General features: G+C 38.1%; 1 protein-coding gene across 2 annotated transcripts in view; it reads right to left on the bottom strand.

The window, feature by feature from the left end:
- Positions 1-22,372, bottom strand: part of CHID1 (chitinase domain containing 1) — a 99,738-nt gene that overhangs the window by 75,097 nt on the left and 2,269 nt on the right. The window contains exons 3-9 of one of the 2 annotated variants that reach the window (XM_066320960.1): positions 21,760-21,926; positions 20,424-20,573; positions 18,935-19,067; positions 17,912-17,956; positions 16,485-16,591; positions 15,147-15,208; positions 7,032-7,124 (exon numbers count right to left, since the gene is read on the bottom strand). In XM_066320960.1, the coding sequence (XP_066177057.1) occupies positions 7,032-7,124; positions 15,147-15,208; positions 16,485-16,591; positions 17,912-17,956; positions 18,935-19,067; positions 20,424-20,573; positions 21,760-21,885 (716 nt within the window). In that variant the 5' untranslated portion in view covers positions 21,886-21,926. The remainder of the gene's footprint in view (positions 1-7,031; positions 7,125-15,146; positions 15,209-16,484; positions 16,592-17,911; positions 17,957-18,934; positions 19,068-20,423; positions 20,574-21,759; positions 21,927-22,372) is intronic. The other variant, XM_066320961.1, reaches the window with a different exon arrangement.

Raw genomic sequence — 22,372 nt, 5'->3', positions numbered from 1 at the left:
CTAAGATTATTATGACCAGGTTTCTCATAAATATTTTAACTTTTCACGATTTTAAGTATATGTATTGGTAAAGCAGAATCCTACTTAATAAACAGTATTCTACAAAGTTGGTTTTCTAATATACTGTTATTTGACATAATCTGATAATAGTAAACATGATCTGAAACAAGCAATATGTTTCCTGCTGGTTTGATCCCTGGCATTCTTTACTTACCAAAAGTTCAAGGCTCTACATTCTGTTCCACATAGTCCTTCCTGAGAATGATGTTAAAAGTAAGTGACAGTTCCCATTTCACTTCAAAACAGAAGTTTTGTTAGAAGCTGCTTATATTTCATTGAATTTGTTTACCATTCATTACCATTAAAATTACCCTGCTGTTTACTTGCATATTCTACATCAGAAATCGTACTTGCTAGAAATACTTCTAAGGAAAACAATGTGTATATATACACAGGAACAGTAAACCAATGAGTATATCATTCTGTATACACAAAGTTATGGCAAGGCAATTGAATCTGCAGCAACTTCTAAAGATGACAGACCACTGACACAAAAATAAGATTCCAAGTATCTGTTCATAATAAGTTTCTAAAAGACCAATGCACCTATTTCCTTTATCACACATGCAAAACACTGGTCAATTGCAGCATCCATTAGGCTGAGCAAGTGTGAGGTCAATGAGCAGTTATCCATTGTGTGCTCTTCCTATTTTCCAGTCAAACACACACGTATATTTATAGGAGGGGCAGAAAAGAGGATGACAGCACAAAATAAGATGAGGGACGAGATGTCTGCCCTCCTGCCACTCTTTCCAAGTGCAGTGTAGCAAAACTAAGCTGGTATCGACTGCTACGGGATAGGAGTAATGAAGACTGCACAGATTCTGGTAATTTTCATTGCACAGCAGCTCTACAAAGAAAAGGCTGAAGATACTTAGGACAGTATTTCACATCCACAATGTTTTGCAGCAAGAATAAAGAATAAACTAAGTAGCTAAAATGTTAATTTTGACGAAGTGGCAGTTTAGTGCTGGAAAATACTGATAATACATACCTATAGAAGTTTTAAGTAACAGCAACAGAAGCTGTAGATTTATTTTTTTCCTTACATATGCAAATAAGAAATCCAAACTTGGAGATGCTTGCTGTATTTTGATGAGACAAGAACATACATTATGTTCAAATATTTGAAGAAAGAAAGTGGTTTAGGTTCTTGTAGCTTTAAAATGAAAGTAGCTGCACTACAGCTGTGCTTCTCAAGAAGTCAATAAAGACAGATATTTTTCTAGAAGCTGTGAGGTTAAGTGTACCTTTTATCAGGGAAAAACATGTTTGGTTTTAATTTAACTACTGCTTTGATATATGCTATCAGAAACTAGCCAGGAGATAACAAATTATTCTAGCTAAACTGTATGCAATTTGCCAATAATAGCATTTTTTGAGAATGTCATGAGGACAGCGATAGCTCCAGTGGTTTGTTTACAATATGCTTCACTCTTACTAATAATCCCCAACACCATGTCCCACAGAGTTGAATGAAACCATCTTGCTCACTGACCCCTGCTTTGTACAGGCAGGCATGTTATTAAAACACAGCTAAGAACAGCAGCTATTTTGCATACAATTACTTATATCATGGATCAAGGTTTGACATATCTAGTTATTATTATGCTAGACTTGATAAAATTACTAAAAGTACAAAGCTACTTCTGTGTTACCTGAGGCTTCTTAAACAATTGAACCAATCTCTTTCTAACACTGTCTTCCATGCATTTTAATTATAATTGATGCATACAAAGCTCCAAAGTTTTAGAGATTTTTCAGCAGATTCTTGGGGGTTTTTTTTCAGAAATGCAGCACTAGCTACATCTGTACTTCTAAAACTCTTAATAATGACAAAGTGGGAAAATGACAGAGGAGAGGCAACTCCTGCAACAGGCAGGAACTTGTTACCCTTGCCCTCTATTCCTTAAGTCACACATTCAGTCAGGTGGAAAGATGAGGGGAATCTTCCATGTCATGTGTCCTGTTTGCCTAAAAGGTCTCTACCAGGGAAGGTAGGGTGTGATTCCTGTAATCCATTTCTCTCTTGGATTCCTGCATATTCCTCAACCAATTCACCAGCTCGTCGACTTCCCTGAGGGCTTTCCAGTTCAGGAAACCTCCCTGGGCAGCACACTAGAGTGCTCCACCACACACCACACTGACAGTGCAGCCTCTCACCTCAGCACCTGAGTTTACTTGGTTTTTTCTACTTGTTTACTTCACAGTTTACTTTCTCTCATTTACAGATTCTGTACAACATCAAGAGATAAAGCATCATCTTTCATTCAAGGTGCAGCTATTGTCTTGTAGCCTGAAGAGAGTTGTGTTAAAAGGATATCAATCACCCAGGACAAACTGCCTATTGCATATCCCAAACATCAAAATGTCAATAAAGAGTATAGTATTATATTATGAAGTGACACAACCAATGCTATTTTTATTTCTACTTTGTCCAAAAGATTATACTTCTGGGGATGACAGAAGACCAAGGATAGCAATCACTAACAACCTAAATACAGAGTTATTTAACACTGCATTTAACAAAATTAACAGCTTTTAATGAGTGTATACTGAGACTTGACATATTTATATAATATGTCTAAAGTCTTTAATGAACTACAAATGCCAGGAAGGCAATGGTTATGCAACCATGGATAGATTGAGAACCCCTGTGAAGACAACACCATATCTACAGCTTCCAGGAACTTTTTGTCTTTCTCTCTCCTCAGGACAATAAGAAACAGGAACGTTACTGATGCTCCCTTCAATTACAGCTTATGTAAATAAACTTAATTTTATTTCCTCATTGTTTTCTTGACAGTAATTAGGAAACACAGTGGATAAAATGGCTGCTGAACCTGGACAAAACATGCAATAATCTAGTCAGATGAAATTCAATTTACTTTCAGACAGAAAAGAGCTACTATATAAAGTCTCCCTTTTTACTTAGAGAATACATCCCTAATATTATAAAGAATTTAAGTACAGAGAAACAAAATAATGAATCCAATGCCTACAACTTACCAGAACAGTTGCAACCAAATTTCAAGGTCCATTTGCCAGATTTATTCTTCCCCCCCAACATCATTATGCAAGTGCATATTTAGGCATAAAGGTAGTTCATTCCAGCACAGCTACCCTATTTGCAAAGCTTATGAAATCAGCATAAAAATATCTACACATCTTTCCTCAATAAAATTTCTGCAGTACAATAAAACACTGAATTGCATATATTTAAGGCAGGAATTTAATCAAGCCTAGGATTAGTAGGACCAATGGAGTTACTCACCATCAGCAGTGGACAGAATATGCCTGGCTAGCCACTGACCTTATAGAAATGGTACTCATATGTCCTGGGTTTATATAGGCATCAATGTCCATGCATGTCAAAAGCAGTAAAATTCTAACTTTATGAGACATTCTGTTGAAAGATAGAGTGGAAGTCTTCAGCAAACCATCTGCTCTAGCAACCACTTACACACCACTGTGATGCTTGCATGTCTCTTCAGACACCTGCAACTGCAAGACTCCAATCCACGAGGGAGAATTACACACAAACATTTCATAAAGAATAGCTTTGGCTCGTGCTGTTCTTCCCTCTTGTAAATCACTTGACATTTGCAGGAAATTCATGCAATTCCTAGACATCAGGTGGATGAAAACACTATCTCAATCTCTGTTTTCCACCATGGGAGCTCTACATGCATTCTCTATGACAGTAAAGCTTACTAGAGAGGTTCCTGCCTTCCAGTCAGCATCCAAACACATTCCCAGCTCTTGATTACTCTCGATTATGCCAGCTGAACTGTCTCTGGTTAATGTGAAAAGCTGTAAAAACTTCACTTTAAAAAGGGTGAAGTTTCCTTTTAGTCCAGAATATTTTACAAGCAAACCAAAATCCAAAGGCACCACTGGAACCTTCAGTTACTAAAGCAAGGCTCAGTAAAGGATCAGTCTCACTTAGTTTTTGTTGCAAAAGTTGAATTTGGGAAGTTAAACATATGATCCAAAATGTTTTCTTCCTGCATCCCACACTCGATCTCATGCTCAATGCTGCATTTTCCAGACGGGTTTTCCCTCAGCAAACTAGTATTTTTAGCTCTTAAGTGTCTCCTTTCAGATAGCATTTGCTGACAGACTGCTTTGATCTTAATGCATATCAAAAGAGTCTAAATTACAAATTCCTAAATAAACTGCTTACATTTGACTATGCTCTTTACATTTTAATCAGGGTAGAACACAAAAGGGACAATGTTTCAGCTCCTAACATCCCAGTTGGATAGGATACTCCACATACAGCTCATGTCTCCTTTATCAGTGTATTGCCAGCTGCTGAACACTGATATATTATTTGATTCTTGATGGTACTTATTTCCATGCCTTTAGCAGTATTTTTGATGAATAGTCTACAGTGATTCCAAAAACTAAAGAATGTAAGATGTATAAAACACACTTTCAACCATGTGGAAATGTTAAAACACAAAGTGAGTTTCAAGACACAAGATATTTAATACACAGTAGCAGGCACTTTTCAGTTCAAGCCTTGTATCCTATAAATTAAGTACTTTCAAGTACAGCTGCTATCCAAAATGCCAAGTAAAGTTGAAAGAAATTTTCAGAATTCTGATTATTGATATCATTAAATCCAATATATTTCTAAGCCTTAAAGCATACATGGACATTGTGAATGTTTTAAGATGTTCCTGTAAGTTATGAATCTATTTGCAACAACCTATTTACTCAAAACTTCAAGTGTTTTTTCTAGTTAATGCAATAAAAACACATAAATGGAAGATGCAGACAGGCGGGTTATGTAAGATTATTGATCAAAAAGAATGTGATTATTGAATTCCTCTGGGCTGTAAAGGTTTATGGGTAAATCCCAAAAACTTTAGGAATGCATAAAGATATATATAATTGGTTTAGAGGAATAAGACTTTCAGATTCTTTTATATAAACTACAGCTGTTATTTCTCACAGCTCCTCTACAAACAGGCCATTTAGGAACAGGCATGTAAAACTCATTTCAGGTTAAAAATTGCACTTCAGATAGGCATCTCTTTCCAGCTCGAATAGTGCACCCCCAAATCCCAGTTCAGAAAGGTTTCAGAACTGTGACCTCACTATTGTGTCAATATGCAGGACAGCAGGAGGCAGCAACAACACATGATCCAAACCTTGATGTGGTGTTCAACAGAGAAATAGTCCTGAAAGACAGCTATCTTAAAAAATGCAAATTCTGGTCCAGGCAAACATGTTTAAGAAAACTGAAGTTTTATAGAGGCTCCAACTCTTGTTTAGGGATTTAGAAAAAATAGACTGTAGAGCCCCACATGACTTACAGAAACAAAACAGATTTAGGTCCCTCGGGCTGACCTTGGTAACATCAACAGGTATAACAATGAAAAGGAACGTTGAGGTTTGTGCTATTCTCCACTTTCTCCCTACCACCAAAAGCACAAATGCACTTCAAATGTGAACACTGTTTATAGAAATTACTCAAATTCTACCAGAGCATTCATTAGCATTTTAAAAAGCATCTGTGTGATGCAGTGACTGATAAGGCATTTTAGAAAAATGTCTTAAAATGTTCTCTTTTGCTTTACCTGTAATAGACTAAAATTATTAGCAACAGAAAATTACTTTCTAAAGTAACTATCAATTGGGATGAGATGGAGGACATAAGAGGGCAGCATGAAAGATTGGAATAAATGACACACAGGAGGTAAGACATAATAATTTTGCATTATTTTTGATTTAACCAAATCAGAAGAAACTCAAAGTACTTGTTAGCACCACTAAAAAGCCATGTTATGCAAAGGCATACCAGCCCACGATTTTCCAGAGAAATCTGCAAGAAATCAGAGGATTAATACGGAGCCAAGGTAAAAGCATAGATGCTTGAGGGATAGGAAGGAATGTCCTCAAAATGCAGCTAGGCCTTTAAGTAAAGGGCTCAGCACAGGTAATATTTATAGTCGACAAAACTGTCGACTTCACCAATTTATGTAGAATTTATTGTTTTCTTTTGCCACAGTCCTCAACACATTGTTTCTCTCTCTCTACCTATCAAAATTGGGTGGCCAGCCTCGCATGGAAGCAAAAGGATTTTTGAATTAAATTAGCTACTTTTTGTAAGGATATAAATCAGTTACAGTATGCAACAGAGGAAAATATAAAGAAATAAGAAATCCCTTCAAGTTCTTACTTTACAGAAATAAACTGCAAATCAGGTTTCAGGCAACTACTGGAGAAGAAAATTAGGTAGATATTATTCTGGGCTTAAAGTCCTAAGATGGTAGGAAGTCCCTTTATTCAGGAATCAGCTTGGATGGGGTTACATTATTAATCTACAGAAGAGGTGACACCACAGTTGTAAGGCAGATGCTAAGTGATCTCAGTACACAAACAACCTTTTAGTCACCTACCACAGGATCCCTGAATCTTTTCAGACAGATGCATTTAAGTCTGCACAGATAGCTGTAAGCAGAAATGCTTTATTTCCCCAACATGCAATAGGACCTCCTCATAAAACTTAACAAAAACTTGAGGTCATTGAAGAGCCAGCTGTCCAGCCACAGAAACAACATTTACCAGGCATTCAATTTTCTCAGCGTTTTTGGCACTTTGAAAATGAATGCACACTGAAAGATGTGACAGCCTACAAGAAATTTAGGAGGCTGTACAACACTGTCCTGAAACTGTGCTGTTAAACTGTCATAATCTGTATTGGCTGTGAGCCTATCCATACTGCTGTACAGCCCAAGGTGACGAAAATAAGAAGTTGTCGTATTTTCTGTTAGCTTCTTACTGACTCTCATTTGAAAAAGTACCTAAAAATGCACACAGAAAGGACTACCAATCAAACCCAAATAATTTCTTTTTCTTTTAAACTGCACAGCTTTAAGCAAAGCTTTGAACTTACTGTTTATCAGACAAGAAAGTATTTCTCACCTGGAAACTGCCATCTAAATAGGAATACTCACCCTGCTGCAACTGCAGGAGGGATGACCAGTATGAGTTTAAGTTGTGCTTCATGCAGAGCTTCAGAAAGGTGAGTGAGCAAGTGAATCAACTCCCTGAAATATAAATATACTATTAGAGGGAAAGGCAGGAATACTGCTGCTCTATCTTTACAAGAACAAGTAACTGTAGTAATAATTGAAAAGATGCAGCTGGCAAGAGACAAATAATTTGTTGCAAATGATCATAGCAGAAAAAAACAATTAGGAAGACTGATTAGGTTTACCCTCTTTAAGGACTAGGAACACTGCACTGCTTGAGAAGTCTTAGTTTTATTGGAATTGGTGATTACCCTGGGGTTCTAAGTTTTTCTTAGTTTTATTTTAATCTAGAACATGTAGCATGTTAGCATGTAGAACAAGCCAGCATATCTTACCAGAGCGGGTCACCTCTTCAGTAATTTTTGGTGAAAACAATTAGATCAATAGAAGAACCAAACACCATTCTAAAGAAGCAGCTTTTGAAGAGATTGAAGTTGTCACTGTGTTGCTACACACAAGAATTTGTGAAGATGCCTTCACAGCAAAAATATGCACCCTTCAAGGGGTATTTCTGAGGCCTGTGTTTAGAAAAATTTCTTCTGCTGTTTTTTTCCCCTGTATAAATGATCCTTTTGTTTCTCCTTACTTTACTGTATACCTACAAAATACATGTTTGACAATGTCATATCTGGAAATAGCATCTTCTGTCTGCATCATTTAAATAAAGACTTCCATAAAAGCTGATATTCATATCCATGTTCTTGGTATTTCCACTGGAAAATAAACTTTTAAATTCTTATGCAAACTGTTTTTAGCACTCCTGACTGGAAGGGTGATATTAACAGAAAACCCTTTAATCTGCAGAAACCAAGTTTAATGTCATCTTAAGAGAAATACAATATTTACCTTAAATTTGCACTACAAACATGGCCCTTTTGACTGCCTTTCTTAAGCCACTTGATTTTTCAGAAGTTAAATATCCTATTTTTCAACTGGCCAGGAGGATCCACAAACACAGTCAGATTATATTAGTACAGAACTCCAGAGCTGTTTAGGACTACACTTAAACCAGAACCAAATAGAATGCAACTTCACCATCCATTCCAGGAGGCTAAAAGTGCTTAAGCAGGAAAGGCAGAATAGACAAAAGCCATCATCCACGCTGCTTGCTCCACTTAAACTGAATTAAACCTGAACTCTCAGAAACAGCATCTTGGTACTGTCATGCCTTTCAAGGCAGTATAATCCTAGAGATATTCTCCTGAAGCTATTGGTCTTTCTACATAATTATCCATCACAGTGACTGTGCTTGATTTTTACAATGTAGACACTATCCAAAGGTAACCAAGCATTCCCATTTTCCCTGAAATGGTTTGATGCCTGATGAAAACTTCTAGGGCCTACAAAAGCCATTACTCTCAAAATCCTGGCAAACAAACAAAGCATGCTTTATCACCTTTCCCAATACCAGCAATATTTTGTGCTTACAATTTGAGAGCTGGCTGCACTGAACAGCCCTTAACAACGAACTGTCACACGGCCACCTATATTTCTTTTCTGGGGGAAGACATGGGATTACAGGAATCAGCTTTTGGTCTGTCTGCAGCATGTACTTCTACCATTCTTGCTCAGGGAAACCAACAGCTTTTCCTCCTGTTACTTTGCCACATTCATTCCACATTAGGAGTGTCACTATTCAGGCAAAACACTTGTATCATAGAAGAATCCTTTTCCATAGGAACACATGAAAAAATTACAACACTAAGCAAAACAGACATTTATTGACATGAACATACACATCTATCACAATTCCCACATGACATAATCTTATCAAAAACTGTAATTAGTATTAAAAGTAGGTAAGCAAGCTTCCCCACTGATTTGTGTCTTCTGGCTTAGTGACCTTTTTAACTAATTATGCCCAAACTACAGTGCAACTCAACCTTTATTAGATATCAGAGATGCTATATGTAAGATAAATTTGACCACAGAATCAATTCCTCTCTCCTTGAGATTATTCCACAGAGTTCATCAGCAGGAATCTCTCTTCTCTGCCTGGCTGCCTTTGTTAACTGTACGAGCTCTGTAAACTCTACACCATGCAAAGCATTTGCTGACTTTAGCTACTTAGAATATGAGAGGATAAAAAGGGCAGGATAGGACAAAAGAACCTAGCATAGGTGCAGAACAAGAAAACATCTTTTTCATTTAGAAACAAGGTTAACACCCTCACTCCCATTCTGCAGAGGCAAACACTGATCCACGAAGGCAGTGACATACCCATAAAACAGTGACTGCACAAAAAAGTCGTCTTTTGAATTATGTAAGTGTAAAACCATAACTTACAACTGTAAACACAGGACAGAGATTTGTGGTCTGAAAAAGGGGTGGGAGTACAGTTTGGATTTTTGGTGCACTTGGGACTCTCAAACAGGTTACATCTCAATAGCCACTTCCTATTCTCCTCCCACAAAATTCCATCAGTATTGATCTGGCTGGAAAATAGTTACCTTCTGAAGGAGGCCAAGAAGAAAAAGGACAGCTGGACAATTGCAGATTTTTGCTCAAGAAACCCAGATTAATATCTATTCACTAACCTGTCAAGCCAGGGTTCTGAGACCTGAAAACTTTCTGGCAAATCAGGCAAGATTAATGGCTAAAGACTTAATTCAGGCTCACTTCCATGTGCTGGCCAAGACAGATATAGTAAATCAAACGTGCACTCTTCCTGCTCCTCCAAAGAGCAATAGCAGAATGTTCATTTATTGTGCTATAAATTAAAACTTTACTGTGTCCCAACAGTGTTTTCCAGTGTTTTAAACACAATATTCTCCAATGTTACCATTGGCAATTTGGAAAGAAAAGCTACTGACATTTTAAACATTATAATGAGGTACAGGAAAGTAGGAATAGAATCAATCTTTCTAAAAAAACTTCATTAAATATTTACCAGACACTTCACTGTAGACAAGTTTAACTTCAGAGAAGCTACTGAAATATTGGCAGCTTTAAGATTCTATCTTGAGCTAAGTAAGGTCTACTTCATTCATACTGTTTCAGGGCTTCTCTTATCACTACTATTTGATAGGTCAATTTTCCAAGTGTTCATGATTTCAAAGTACCTTGTCCCCTATACAGAATGCAGACCTCCAAATTTTCATCACCCATACTTTGTGGCAAGTTTATCTTTTCAAAAATCATTTTTTTCAGCATTGCTGGTCTACTGCATTTTGGACACCTTGTAGAACAGTTTACTTCAGTGCACAAGAGTGGGATGTCATGCCTTTGAAAGGCCTGGCAGAAGATATGAAAGTTTTCCCTTCAGTTACACCACCCTTCAAAGCTCTGAAGCTTTCCAACTTCAGACACCCTTCTGCACAAACTGGGAGTCACTAGTCCCTAAAATTTATGCCTTGTCAAGAAAATTGGACAAAATAAAGCTGTCTACTTGGAGAAGAAATTGCCCTTTTCTGCCATTTCACTGCCTAGTTAATACCAAGAAACTGGAGTGAATTATGGCAAATCTTTGATTAATAGATTAATTTTTCAGGGGCTAAAATGAAGGATACAACTACCAGAAGAGTTTTTCCTCCTTTACTCCTACCAACATTAATAAGATGCCTGAAGGTCATCTTCTGCATAGAGTGACAAAAAAATCACGTTTTTCAGATTGATTCACTGTGATGGCAGTGCCATCTGTCAAGTAATGCTGGACTGATCAGAATATTGTGTGCATTTTTATGTAGCCTGTGAGATTATTATATTATGCCTTTTTCACAACATATCCAGGTCTCTGGAGAAAAGTAAACCCACTCAGTAATGCCACAATTGAGATTAGTTAGTGAGACATGGTCTTGTCTAGCTGTTAACTAAATAAGCAGGAGAACTTTTGCTTGCTCAGGTCTCTCAGTATTTCGGCCATGTACATTTCTAAACTTAAATGCCGTGGAATGAATAATTTGGAATATTTTATTGCAAAATCAAATAAAGACAATAAAGTTTTAGAAAAAAAAAAACAGTTATTTTAAAAGCAGGTTTAAACAATATGAAGCAGCAAAACAGATTAGAATTGAGGTATCATCTGCACAGGACATCTCAGCTCATTTAGATTTCTATTAAGAGACTACTTTCCTATGTGTTAGGTAAAAGGTGGCCAGCTGAACCCTTTTTCACTGTGCAGTGACTGCTAGCATGAAAGAAAGCAGCATCAGTTAGATGTAGTCTTTCATCTCCCATTAAATTTGATGCCACTGTGACTTGTATATTAATAATTCTATTCCCAGAAAACACAGGGATGAAGTAGATACCAGTGCTACAGAGGGTACTTCAAAGTATCTGTATTAGACATCTGCAAGAGCCTGAAGTGGTTCTTCAGACAGAAAAGGTGTTACTTCTAAAATTAAGAACCTAAACAGAAGACCCTAAAGCCATTTCATACATGTGAAATGTACACAAAGCATGCATATGGCATTGCTGTGTAAGACTCCAGGCACCAAGGCTCCTACATGAACAGCCAGAGAAGAAGCTGCTCAGGATATCTACCATGAAAGCAGGCAGTTTATTCAGGCACACAATTCTCTTATAAAAATTGATAATGTTGATAAATCAACATTTAATGAACGTGCAAAATAAAGCAGCAGCAAGTATTTATATAATTTAAGACTTTAGTCTGCGAAGCATTACAGAAAAATTCTATAACCCCAAACCAGAATGATGGAAAATTTTTTGGTCTTGAGAAAACCCAAATTGCTTAAGTTAGTTCTGCTCAAGAAGATATAAAAACAGAAGATATTTAGTGACCCTGAAACCACAGAATTTCACGTCTTAGTGGACACCAGCAACCTAACTTCTCAGCTACATTTCATCTCATCTGTGATCCCAGCTAGGATAAACAAGAAACTGAAGGCTCTTCTTAGATAATTCCTTGGGCCTCAAAGGAAAAATTTTCACTCATTTCAAAAGTTGAATTGAGTACCTCAAAAAAGAAAGGCCTTCTAGAAACGTGCAAAGGGCTGACAGAGAAGTGTCTAAGTTTACCTAATTTTAAAAATGCTCAGTGTTCACAGGTTCTTAAAGAGCCTGGTCACAGGATTGATGTGTTACTGAAGAGACTGAAGAGCTAGCACTGTTACCCTGTTACATGAAGATTCTTACATAATTTAATCATCACAAAGCTTTTAGGCAATTTTTAAGCCCCAACATCAAGGGAGAGCATGTGTTATAAAAATGCCCATCCAATATTCAGGCTGAGCCATTGAAAAGATGTATCTCATGGGGACACTTGCTCAGCTGAGGTCAACTGAGAAGAGACCTTCAGTTGCAATTAATCCAGCTGATATACGAAGCAGTTTTTAAATCATAGCCAAGTTTATTGGTGAGTTAGGATACTAATTTGCAGGTTTTTAGATTCTTTTGCAGACTCACCTGCTTCTGGGTGCACCCAGAAAGTATCACTGCACACTGTCTTTAGAGAGTGGATGCTGATTTCATAGCTGAAACACCCTATCAAGCATAAATGTTCCAGAAGCAAATCCTCCTGCTGTCATTTTAAGCTGGATAAAGAAACCTGTGCTGTATCAAGTGTTCCTGCACCACTACGACAGCACATGGGATGAGATCACAGATCTTTTCCATTACACAGCTAAAAACATCACAGGAATAATTTCCACAGCTTTCCCCTTATCACAGATATATAAAATATATTGAATGCCGTTTATTAATTTAATAGCTAGGCACACACTTAATTTAGGTTTTGAAAAATGAAAACCATAAAGATTCTCAGTGAAATATTTTCCCCAGATCGACACCACTGCTCTAACATAGCATAAAGCCAGCTGGCAGCTGCAGTGTATACCCATACATTTTTATGCACCTGTGTTGAGTTTTATTAACCTACTGCTAACTGCTTATGCGAGATTATTCCTTGTATGTTGGGGAAAAAAAAAGGGTTTTTTTAAATTTTATTTTTAAACTAAAACATGTTCCCATTAAATAACATGAATAAACTGTATTGGCTATGCAGGTCTCCTCATATTGTCAGACTGCTCCAAAAGTAGCTTGAAAGCAAAATATTTGTTCCCAGAAGCATCATTATGATCTTTTGTCCCTTTAACTAGAAGCAGGTTAAGCTACTTCCAGTCATTTGACCTTGAAGGATCTGAACCAGGAAAGCACTACACCTAACTGCACCAAACAGTTTCAACAGATGCTTTACTTGGAGCATGCACAAATACCGTCCTATAAGCACTTCACCTCTCCAAAGGATTAGGGCTCGTCTCTGTGCTGACATCTCCTGCGAACTAATCCCCACCTTTCCAAGGTTAAGAACCTGTTTTACTACCGGTGTTTGCCACTTTCTAAGACACAAGCTGAGGGAAGATCAGGCGTGACTCACGTTACAATATCGCCACGCTGTGGGCTAAAGGAGGCATTGCGCTGCTCCAACATTTCGACAGGAGCCAGCGAAGCAAAAGATTACCCATGCTTACCCAGAAAAACCTCTGCTCTGCTACTCAAAATGAAATGAACTGATCCCAAAGTAACAGCACTCAAAGTGCAATAAAAATACAGGCCTCTCGATGTAATAAATTCCCTTAATTTTGCCTCCTGAGGGGAAGAGGAGGGGTAGACACTGATCTCTTTGGTAGTAGATGCATCAGGGGAAGTTTAGGTTGGATATTAGAAAAAGGTTTTCCACCCAGAGGATGCTTGGGCACTGCAACAGGCTCCCCATGGAACTGGTCACAGCCCCAGCCTGACAGAGTTCAGGATGCCTTTGGACAACACACTTGGGCACATGGTTTGACCCTTGGGGATGGTGCTGTGCAGGGATAAGAGTGGATCCCTTCCAACTCAGCTGATTCTGTGAAACAACGCTGTTTCAAACCAACATTACTCCTGGCAGAGAGCAGTATTTTTACCATGCCACAAATAAACTCACACTGCAGCTAACAGAAAAGTATACTTTGCTCATGTGTTTCACTTGCAATACAGCACTTTCATGCCAGTGTGTTCAAAATGATCTTCAGTGAGTCTTATTATGACAATAAACAGTCTGTCTTGTTTTTGTGTTAACTAATAGGAAAACTATTGATTTTACTTAAATACAGGAAGCGCAGTAAATAAATGACCACTACCACCCACTTCTGACTGGCAGTTACTAATTCCTTCAGTCACCACCTTGGCTACCTTATTAAGACACTGCACTAGGTTCAGAGCTCAGGATACAGATAAGATCTTAGGAACCTGGCAAATTACCAGGTTAATTATAAGCAAGAGCATATAGTTGAAGGATTACTCATTGCAGGGCAATTGATGGAGCCCTTTATAAAGCTAAAAAGATTCTGCAGTTTCAATTTTTTTGTTCCCAAGTGCTAATTTTATAGGAAAAAGGTAGGACCGGTAATAGCACACTCAGTTCGTGAAGTAACTAATACATGCTATCAGTCAACAGCACTTGCCCTAAGCATGATTAACCTGAAGTAACCATTTTTTGAAAGGTGAAAGCCTTGCATAATGAACTCTGCATTCTGTGCAGCTTTCTTGAAGCTATTTTCCCCCAGACACTTTCGGTAACAGAGATATGTAAGAAACACTGTGCTTTAGAGAAATGGATGCCTGAATTTCCTGAGAAACTAACACAAAATCTTCAGATTCCTGCACTGAATCATTAATTTCACCACCATATTCTGCCTTTTCCTCATGAAGCAGGAGTTTGGCATTTGCCTTAGGTCTTGAAAGTATCACACTGTTCCAAGCCTCACCCAGTAACATAAACCAAACAATGCTATGATAAAGGCCAGTGCTAACATGGGAGTGAGTGTGCAACCGAGGTATCCTCTACATCCTCGTACAAGTTACATCATCCAAAACTCACGTATGAAAGACTAACGTGGCCTAAGGGACTAAACTCACTGTGAAGATTATTATGTTATCTTTGATCTCATGTAGAGTGAGGTAAACTCATCTACTTCATTGTAAGACAAGCAGAACAACCTTTAGTTGTTTATAAAGATATTTAAATCAACGTGAACAAATTAAAAGGATGCTTTAAAGGAGCTGACTTTTAGGAATTGTATCCTAGAGATTTATACTCACGTTTGCTTTCGATTTCCTAGCTGACTCCAAACTTCAACGACAAAACCATCAAAATTTTCATTCTAAATAAAGAGAATTGTAACAACACACAGTTAATGACCATGCAGGTATTTTTCTTGTACTATTACAGATTGAACATGCTTTGTATTCTTAAAGATTCATCTTTAACACATCATTTAATGGAGAAGTCCTAGAGAAACTTAAATAATTTAACAAACACAAACATGCAAAAGTTGAAAACCTCTATTAGTTATCCATGAAATCTACTCTTACAGAATAAACCAATATTGTATTAGGAAAATTCAGACACTAATGAAAGGTGGTTGTTAAACAAATAATTTGACACACTTTACTTGTATATCAGGGAAAAAACCTCATTATCTCTTGAGTCTAAAGATGTAAATGCTAATTCAGCATAGACATGATTCCAAATACCTCCCACAATTAGTCTCTCTTTTGATAATTTATTCTTAGCATGATCAAGGATACTGTTGTACTTCAGCTGATCTCCTTAAGAGATCAAATGCTACTGAGGACCTAAAATTGATGTATTGGTTACAAATTTTACGAAATTACTCAGTTTAACTCTACATCCAACTTCCTCCAGAGCATTCTAAGATTTCTTTATGTCACGTAGTAAGTGAGAACTCCTATTCTGACAATAAATAAACAGGCTGCCACAAATCCACCACTACTGCTGAATGTCTTTTGGGTGCAACTTGTCTAGTCCCACACATGGGATAGCTCTAAAGCCATTAGGAATGGGGTTGGCCAGAAAAAAAAATCCTCTTCTCCTCTCCTTAGTCTCTTAACATTTTGAGGAAACTGGTTGATCAGACCTGACCAAAACTGTTCAGTAACACATATCCAGCAAGTGATTCTTAGTATTAAAAGTGACTCCCTAGCTTTACCACACTCAGCTTGAATGTATTCCTGTACAGAAAACAGCACTCACTGCACCCACGACCCTTTTCCTGCCTGTGAGAAAATACCACTAAGCAGTTTAGCCACAGCTCAATAATTATATTTTTAATAGAAAGGTAAAAGAAATTTAAAGCCAGCAAAAATCACGAGGGCAATGACAACAAGGCTATGTTGATCACACTGATGTAGTCTCACATTACATTCGTAGTCACTTGCACTTGGGTGTTGCTACATTTCACATTTACAGGAACTGGACACATACTAAGACACTATTAAGAATCCTGCGTCAATATTGCTTTGAGCAGATTTCATTTTGTAGAATACAAAATCACAAAAAATGAGAAAACATCTATTACAAAAGGAATCAAGTATCATCTCACGCTATTTTGTCAGCATCATAAACAGTTTTTTTACCTTTGCTAGCAGAACCATGTTCTTGGAAAGCTCCTCTATCTCATCTTCACTGCCAAAAACACTCTCAAAGTCTTGGTAAGTCCAGCCATCAAACAAAATTCGAGGCACTATCAGGTAAAGTTGTCAATCAGTAGTGAAAATTAAGAATTTATTATCTACACTGGAATATTTCTGCAGAAACAGAATACAGCATATACAAGCAGAGATGCCACTAAAAATCATATCCCATGACTGAGATCATTGCTTTTTCACTCTGACCAACTTCAGCAGCATAGATAAATTGACACTGTAAATCTGTGAACATTCTTCTTCATTTTAATTTTAGTTAATGATCAGCACTGATGCAAGTTTTAAGAGAAGATATTTTCATTTGATTGAATGATCTTAATTGAATTACCACTTAGGCCTCAAGTAGAATCCTAAACCAGCAACAACACAAGACACCAGTCTTCAAGTTGTGCATCTCTCCTACCACAATAATGAGGTAGAAAAGTTCAGCTCAAACTCTTAATTTACTCCATACACTCCTATATTACTTCACTCTTCTACTCAACTCAAGGCTCTAAGACAAATTTTTACTTTTGGAAAATATATGAGCTTGTGTAATATCTTTTTCTAAAACCACAAAACATTAAAAACATAGACAGGAAAACTGCTGTTGGAACAGTCAACAATCATGCCCAAAGGAAAAGGTAATGGATTTTATGGAGCTGTGTCTAAGCCCCTTCTAACTATCATGATTGTAAAAGAGTGTTTTAGAAGAGTATAGAGAGATTTCAAAGGCTTTATCCTCAGGCAGCTGAAGTACATTAAAATATCTGACCAAGCATTCAATTTTTATAACACATTTCAAATTTCATACTCCCTTCCGAATCAAGAAGCATTTCACAGCTCTACAGAATTCACTAGAGACAAATGTAAGAAGTCTAGCACATCTCTACAGCAATGTTTGCCATTTTCTCTAAAGACACACACTGTAGCACATCCCATGAGTTCCCAACTTCAAGGGGAGAAGAGACAAAGCAGGACTTTTCTACTGTCATGCAGGAAAGTCTGACTGACTCAGATTTGGATTTTTTTTTTTTAACTACACAGAACCCCAAGCAACAAGTTTGAAGACTTCTTTCCCCAGGGAGGCACAGAGTGTTATATACTAATATCCCTCCAGAGCGGGCACTGTAACCCAGGATTTATTCAGAGACAAGAAGCTAAGGCAAAACATAAAGGCATCAAGAGGGTCAACACTTCAGTTACTTAACTATCTGCAATTAACTGCTTTAATTCTTCTTTTCAGACATCTTCTTCATACAGCTGTGCTAAGGTAATCTTCCTTCCTCTCATACAGACCTGGAAGAAAGTCTTCCTTTCCTCTCCCAGCAGCTAAAGATGATGAAAAGCAAGCAAACAAACATAAACCAGAGGCTCACCTATTTTGATATTTTTGGAGGTTTTTCTCACATCTTTCATCCAGCCTGTCAAACAGTATCAAGTAAGAGAGCTGATAAAATATAAATGATGTTGACAATGACAACATATTTTCAAGCATTCTTCAAATGATGTAGCATAGTTTCATTATACACATCTTCCTGCCATAGACTAGCAGCTCATAATCCACCCAGACAGATCATCCTATGGTGCACACAGTCTGAAGCCATGAACCTGCACCACAGCATTCCCTACAGCCTTACAACAGTCCCTACCCAGCCCCTCCCTGCTTAGCTCTGCCTCGCTCTGGAAGCTACCCTAGTGCCTACTCAGAACAGCACTTCAGCAGCCACCAGGCATCACCTGGGGGAATGTTTGATTTTTCCAGATGGTGCTTTAAAGTGTCCCATCCACTCCTCATGGCAGTCATTGCACTAGGATGAATTTGTTAGTAGGCACTAACAGGGTAAGAATTATAGCTATTTCAAATGAAATTTCACATTCAATCAACTTCAAAACCATGAACTAGTACATACTAGCTGAAATTTAAACATGCTGACACTTTCCTTGCAATGAAGAGAAAAAATTCTCTTCAAATTGAATTTATCTTCTCTTTCTGAAACAAATTTACCTAGAGGTTTTTGCAAAGAAAAAGACCAAAATCCGCAACAGGTAAACAGCTGCACAGTGCAATACCAATCCCTGTTTGCTATTTAATACCTGCAATACCTGTTTTTCCCAGGTATTGCAGGTATCTTTGTCCTTTTCTTTTTTAAGAGGGGCTTTGTGGACAGCACGGAGGGAAAGCCAATCTTCCTACTTACATTTTTTGACAAATAAACTACGTACACATGTGGAAGCAAGTGAAGACAGACAGAAGTTCATGCTGAAGGAAACACAAATAAATGGAATGGATAAAAGTACTTCACCATGAGGCAGAGCCAGCAAAACCCACCTAGAATGCCAAAGCTACCTAGTCCACAACACTATTACGATTCATATTTGAAGAAAAAGAGAATAACAACCTTGATCAGCATCATGGAGCCCAGTGAACTGGAACCTTTCCTTCCCTCTCCTTTTCACTTGTAACCAAACTGGTGAGATTACTGTAAATTTGTTTCCAAACACTTTAGCAATGTCATAGCCATGGTTGTTCCACTTGAAAAACAACAGAGAGAAAAAAGTGAGAGACTCAGAAGCAAGATATACAGTTCACTTCACTTTTGACCAATATAAACTCTTTAACAGAAATGTAATCATCTGCTAGATCTCTTCCTATTTGTTCATTTGAGGAAACCTTCTGAGATATTGCTTTCATCTAAATAAGAAAGTACTTTGGAAGCTCTGATACCTATGTGAAAGGCAATCTTCAAATTGTGCTAATTCACCTGAACTACAACAACTTGCTTGTAGATTTCCACACAGTTTCAATTTACAGACTCTGAATTTATGTTCAAGAGAACTTGAGAAAGGTGAAAATTTATAGGGCACCTATTTGTCTTTTGAGCAGTATAATACAAACACAAGTGAAAGGTATCCCCTAAAAAAAGGAAGAAACATTTGTCATTCAAGAAAAAATGCTTTGAAGGAAACAGGATAGCAAAAGACATCAGTTTGACAGCAGCACAACAATTGTTATTGTTGATTTAGCAGGTTTGAGTTGCAGCCCTCCTGTTCTGACTTCACTGCAACTTCACCTGACTCACCACTGACAGGAGAATGCTCTCATCCCTGTTAAAACCAGTGTTAAGGAAGATTTCCTGTCTGACCATCCAGGAGCCACGCTGGCAGTCACACTCCCACCAATCCAAACTTTCACTGCTGAGGGCAACTCCAGTGACCCCAGGGGTGCCCCTCTTGGCTCCCTGCACACCCCACACTCACAGTCAGACAGGGTTTCCTCACCAGCTCAGTCCTGGGTTTCCCATGGCAGTGTCTCAGACATCTGGATCCTTAAAGCAATTTAATTGTGGTGCAGTAACAGAGAAACAGCTCAAGCTGGTGCCTCTGGGGAGTGATCCCCAACAAAGGAATCCCCAGGTTTTGTACTCTCCCTGCCTGTGATAGTCCGGGGTCTTTCTGCTGAACCCTTGGCTCCTGCTGTGTCCCAGTGTCCCATCACCTAGCCTGTGCCACAGCTCCCTGTGCCCTTTGCTGTCAGAAGGGTGAGTACCATGTCATGCTCCCTTGCCTGGGGCTCCTACCCAGACACAACCTGCAGCTCTCACTGCAGCTGCACACCCAGTACCTGCTCTAAGTGCATTGCCCAGCGCCAGGGAGAAGAAAAACAGTATGATTTGGACATCCTCCAAGAGACAGATGAGAGAACAAGGGTTTGAGACCATCTGAACCCCAAGTCATGTCTCAAATACTCCTCTGGCTGTTTGATTGTATTTGACTAGCAGCCCTCATTACTATACAGATACTTTTAAAACAGGGATGCAAAGCTGCAGGTTAGCAAAGTCTGTTGCATATCCATTTAAAGCACAAATTTTATTCATTGTATCAACTTACAGGAGTAATATATCCCAGAACATCTCCTGAGAAATGTCGTTCCTTCATCTTCTTGGAGCAGTAACTTTTATGTTCCAGTACAATATCCTTTGCTTTTGGATCCACCACTACCAATCCCCGGTCCTGAACATTTTTATCAGAATGCAGCTTCTGTGGAAAGAAGACAGTTATTAGAACAAGCTATATGAAACAGCTACTTTTAATGGCAACAGACTTTAAAAACAACAGCAAAACAAATCACTTCATTAAGCTCTAAGCACTCCTTTTAAATGACGCAGAGCACTTTTATTTGGAACTGAAACATGCAAGTCCTTCAGAAATGATTTGTCATCATCAGTCAACTTACTTTGTTTGGAAGGCAAAAAGCATATAAACAAAAACGAAAACCCAAGACATTATAAGAGTAAAGAACATAATTTATGACAGATGATGGTGCTCTGTTTTCCAATCAGTGCTTTCTGTCATGTTACCCCCAAAATAATAAAAAGGGGTTAGGAGTTCTTAACCAAGAATTAGAAGACAGCTTTTAAACTGGATATATTTTAGTCTGAGAATGCTGCATTGTGGTTACTCAAGGTCAGGATTTTGAACACTCTTCTTTAGGGAAGATGCTTCAACTGACCCAGTAGATAAAAACAGAATGAGAAGATCTAGTAAGATGTGCATGGGGGGTATGCAGAAACCAGCTATTGATTCATTGTAAGGAATTTAGGGATATGGCCTGCCTTAACACCTTGTATTACCCTCACTACCTGCAGATGAGATTTGCTTCCTGGTAGATGGTGAGCAAGTAATACAAACAATGACAGGTGTATTTGCATAATGACAGGAAACAATAACATGCTCAGCAAGCAGTGAGAGACTTCAGCATGCTGGCTCTGCTTGCTCTGATTACCGTGGGATTCTGAATCATTTCTGCCTGCAACAGAACTACTGGTTACAAGGCTTTTCAAACTCTTTCATCAGGAGACAGCCTTCTCATTGGCAAGGCTCCATTCCACCAGTAAATGACCTAGAGCTCTTGGCCCAAACTACTGTTCCCCACCCTGTTTTCCAAAGGGATGGAAGGGTGTTCCCTGAGGGGACAAAAACTTCCTGCTTCTGCGACTTGCATAGAGGATAAAGCTCCAGAAGTCTACATCATGTTTCAAGAAGTGAACCATTTGTGACACACAGAAAAGCTGAAGGAAAGGACAGTTTGAAGCTTTATCTGTGAGTATAGGCTTCAGCAGAAATGCATTAACACTGTTTTAGCAGAGGTAGAGGCCATTTACCAAAGTTCAATTAATTCACTGCACATGTTAGATAAGACAAGAATTTCAGTCATTTCCCTTACCTTTTCCTCCAGTTTTTTTGTAGCACCTTTCTTTGCATCTGTTTTTGACAGGGTACCTTCGGCTAGCCAGCATATCATGGCAAGAGAAAGTGAAGCACAGAGAAGGCTCATGGCGTTTTTCCCCATGTCAAGTCTCTCTTCTCCTTAAAACATAAGGGTTCAAATCCCTGTGAATAGAGGAATATAACAGTTTCATTCGGTTTTCTTGTCTAAAAAAAGTCAAGAAATTTTCTTATCTTCTCCCATTTAGAATCAGACTTACTAAGGCAGTAGTGTTTTAACAGTGCTTTTGCTCTGACAACAAAAGCAGAGAATTTTAAGAGATTATTTCTAGTCTCATACATCTTTTTTGTCCCTTGTTTTAACAGCTGTATCACAGATGAAGTGGGTTGGACCCTTGCAGCCTCCCTGATAAACAACCCCCTAAAGAAGTACAACTATTTACAGCTGAAACTGAGATAAATGTCTGCTGCACAGAGCAATTATTGTACCACCTTACCTTTTCTATAGCAAATAAGAGATAACATTTGTTTCTGCTCCTACCTAGCCTGGTCAGTGTGTCATAAATTAATTAAGAGATATAAAGAATTATAGCTATATGCCTCTACTGTAA

This window comes from Sylvia atricapilla, chromosome 6 (assembly GCF_009819655.1).
Source record: "Sylvia atricapilla isolate bSylAtr1 chromosome 6, bSylAtr1.pri, whole genome shotgun sequence".
Taxonomy (NCBI): Eukaryota; Metazoa; Chordata; class Aves; order Passeriformes; family Sylviidae; genus Sylvia; species Sylvia atricapilla.
The sequence above is the reverse complement of the archived record's forward strand: the minus strand, read 5'-3'. Positions and strand labels throughout refer to the sequence as shown.